Here is a 3,732-nt window from a genome sequence, read left to right on the forward strand (position 1 = left end):
TGGGAAGAAACTCAGTATCTGGAATCCTACAGACCTCGAGGAAGCCCCTGCCTTCCTCTGTGGCGCCCACCCAAAGGGAAAGGAGACAGACAGATCACCTCACAGATACATGAAAATACCAGGAGGTGTATGAGATGGGGGCTGGTGGTTCCAAGTGTAGGATGAGTGGAGTTGGCTGGTGAAGGGGTAGGGTTAGGGCAGAGCACGTGCCAAGGCCTGTGGCAGAAGGCAGCGCCGTGAGGGGGCCGATGGCCGGCACTCAGAGAGCTGGATAGANAGCTGGATAGAGGGTGGCGGGCAGGGCCTTGCAGGCCATGGCAGGAGCTTGTCATTACCCTACGTCCAAGAGGAAGTCATACAGGGTAAGCAAGGGACCTACGGGGTTGGGTTTGTGTTTCACAGGGATTTTTGTGGCTGTTTGCTCGGGAGCAGCGGGCAGACTAGGTGAGGGGACAGGGTGCATGGGGGAGGCCGGCTAGGTGGCTGAGGCAGGGGTCCTGGCCGGAGAGAGAAGATGGTGAGACAGGATTAGGAGCTGGCACAGACTGGCATAGGGGAGAGGTGGCGAGGGGCCAGCCTGTCTCCCGGTCTCCAGCCTGGGTGCTAGCTGGCTGGCTCACCTCATGGTGAGCATGGTGAGTGTGCGGCGTTCTTGAGGCAGCCGGGGGGAAGAGGGCTTCAGAAGCTCATGTCTGGCTCTCAGAGATGGGGTCTGGGCTGAAGGTAAAGACCCGCATCTTGTCTAAGGATGGAGCAATCGGCCGTGCTTGTACTTGACACCTTAGCTCAGGTGAAATACCTGGAGTGTGTCGAGTGAGCCGAGAAGGTGGGGACTGACCCCTAGGGGCCCCAGCAGTGCCCGGTGGGTGTGAGGCGATGAGCAGGATGGCTGGGAGGAGAGCCAGGAGGTGGCAGGGCACAGAGCCAAGGTCCAAGGCCCTTGTGACCAGGCCTGGGATCCTGCAACTCACTTTACCGGGCTCCCATCGCGCCTCTGCCCTGGGCGTGCACGCGCCTCAGGACGTGGCCCTGGCTATCGGCCTGCCTGTGCTGCCTTCCCCCATCCTGTTGGCCCTTCTCCTCATTTCCCTTAGACGCAGGATACTTGTAGAAGGCCACGAGGAAGCAAGCCATTCTTGTCCACACAGCCTTCGCTGGGGGGCTGTCCACACCCCCGCCCGTGCTAGAGGGGCCACTGGATGGCAGAGGCGGGCATGGCCGGGAAGGACCAAACAGGCCCTGGTAACAATGCCCCTTCCCATGCCCCCATCAGAAGGAGCTGGCAGAGATCAAGTACCAGTACGCCATTGACGAGCTGAAGCAGCGAGAGCACCTGATTCAGGTCCGGCTGGAGGAAGAGCAGGCCCGGCGGGAGGAGCTGGAGGAGCACAAGGTATGCTCTGTTGGGAGGAGCCTCGCCGCCTCCCTCCCCCTGCCCTGGCTCCAGGAGGCCAGCCTCACATTACGGGTCCCCTTGGATCAAAGTCAGCAGGGCCCAGGCCCCGAAAACCGCTGTTGATGGAAACCACATGCCGTGTGGCCTCTCCTGGCTGTGACGGAGCATGGACGTCATCCACAGGCCAACGCCCTGTCCCGCCCTGTCCCCTGCCTTGTCTCCTCGCCGGCCTGCTGGGTTCCAGCACGAGGCCCCGGGGAAACAATCTGAGGGGGCAGCTCCTTTCCTTAAAAGCCTTGGGCAGTTCCATGGCAGCCAGAAAGTTGAAATCCTTCCCCGGCACTGCCCTGGGCCCACTCTGCCCCACATCCCGCACCCCTGCCTCCAGGCACACTGAGCCTCGTGCAACCTTCAGTTGATGCTTCTGGACCCCCGCAGGTGCCAGGCCCTTGGCCCGGCGTGCCCTTCCCTGTCCTCCTCCAGGGCTAAAGCCCAAGGGCTGCATGCCCTCCCCCACCCTCTGCACAGTGTCCACTGACCCCAGGGCCCAGCACAGGGCCCTGCCTGCTGAGCCTTTGCCAGGGCCCGTGAGGGGGGTCAGCGTCCCCTGAGCCCTGCCGTGGTTCTGACTGCAGGCCGCGTTCGTCGAGCATCTGAACGGCTCCTTCCTGTTTGACAGCATGTACGCCGAGGACGCAGAGGGCAACAAGCTGGCCCACCTGCCCGGCGTCAGCGAGCTCCTTCAGGCATATCCTTCCAAGTTCATAGCCACCTCCCCTGGCAGAGCCGGGGCCCCAAGCCACCAGGCCGCCAGGGGCAGGGCCCCTTCTGCTCTGGGCCTCAGTGTCCCCACTTCTCTGGTGAAACGGGGGAAGAAAAAACCCCTCCTTCACAGCCATGTACCCCAGAGGCAGTGGAGAACCAGGTCAGCTGAGCCGTGTGGGGAAACACCGTCTAGATTTCAGGGGACGTACAGTGTCTGGTCAGCATGGCACGGGGACCGCCATGCATGACACACCAGGTTGTCACAGAGGGAAAGCTGAAGTGTGTGTCTACGGCACTAACCCCCAGTATCTATATTTAGTTTACTGCTGTGAGCTGGCATACAGTGTTTATAATTTCCCAGCTGCCCGGCAGATGGGGACTATTCTTATATTAATCCCACTTTATAGTTGGGGAAGCTAAACTTGGAGAGGGTGACTTGTCCAAGGTCATGCAGTAGAAGCTGGGATTTGAGCCCTTGTCTGTGGGGCACCCTTTCCCCCAGTCGGCTGGAACCCAGAGGATGTGATTGACACTTGTCATGGCCAAAGCCATGATGGCCAATCATTTGGCTTAAACTATAAGTTGAAGGACTCGGGTTAGACTCACGATAGACTGAGTTAGTGCTGAGGCTGGCAACGAGTCACAGAGTTTGTCTGTGGAGCCACCATCCCTGGGTAGAAAGAAACTTTTTCTTAAAAACTCAATGTTTTAGAAAGGGTGGGGGAGGGGTGGAGAAGGTGTGAGGCGAAGCAGATGATGACAAGCAGGGCTCTAGGCCAGACAGCCGGGCTCCCGGCCTGGCTCTGCCCTCCCTCAGCTGGGTGACCGGGGCTCGCATCTGGGCTGCAGCGCCAGCCTGACCTCAAGGACGCCACGCTGCGGGAGAGGAAGCCAAGGCCTGGGCAGGCGAGGTGGCCTGCCAGAGAGAAGGAGCAGCAGAGCCAGAACTTGAACTTGGGTCTGTCTTCTTCAAGCCCATGGTCCCCTGATGTCCACAGGCTCCCTCGGCAGCCCTGCAACAGCGGAGCACAAAGACGGGCCCCCAACCAAGGTGCCCCCTAGATAGCACCAGAGACAAACATACCCTGCCTAGGTCCCTGGCGGGGGCTGCCCCCCCCACCCCGCTCTCAGCCCCTCCCCGGCCCCTGGGCCCGCTCTTAGCCTGTCTCTCTTCTGCTCTGTAGTGTCCCCCCATGGCCCCTGCTCCCTTCCCGAGGCCAGTCCCTCAGGCTGGGGAGGGAGATGCCCCAGCACCACATCAGACTCCAAACCTCAACTCCTGGCCCTGGGTCAGGAGCTACCACCTCCCTCGACCTGGATCCTCCCAGCAGCCTGCCCCCAAGGCGGCCGCCAGCTTCCTTAACGGCCACTCACCTACAAGGACAAATTTGTCATCATCTGCCTGAACATTTTTGAATACGGCTTGAAACAGCAAGAGAAGCGCAAAGTGGAGCTTGACACCTTCAAGGAGTGTGTCCAGGAGGCCATCCAGGAAAACCAGGAGCAGGGCAAACACAGGATTGCCAAGTTCGAGGAGAAGCACTTGCTGGTAGGCTCTGCCCCCCCCCCCC

The 3,732-nt window shown here is 60.7% G+C and overlaps 1 protein-coding gene across 1 annotated transcript in view; it reads left to right on the forward strand.

Moving 5' to 3' along the window:
* The window catches only part of DRC3 (dynein regulatory complex subunit 3), a 44,731-nt gene that overhangs the window by 15,392 nt on the left and 25,607 nt on the right, over positions 1 to 3,732 (forward strand). Inside the window, exons 7-9 of the mRNA XM_077746860.1 lie at positions 1,274 to 1,393; positions 2,032 to 2,143; positions 3,535 to 3,710. Coding sequence (XP_077602986.1) covers positions 1,274 to 1,393; positions 2,032 to 2,143; positions 3,535 to 3,710 — 408 coding nt within the window. The remainder of the gene's footprint in view (positions 1 to 1,273; positions 1,394 to 2,031; positions 2,144 to 3,534; positions 3,711 to 3,732) is intronic.

Source organism: Crocuta crocuta, unplaced genomic scaffold (assembly GCF_008692635.1).
Source record: "Crocuta crocuta isolate KB4526 unplaced genomic scaffold, BGI_CrCroc_1.0 scaffold139, whole genome shotgun sequence".
Lineage (NCBI taxonomy): Eukaryota > Metazoa > Chordata > Mammalia > Carnivora > Hyaenidae > Crocuta > Crocuta crocuta.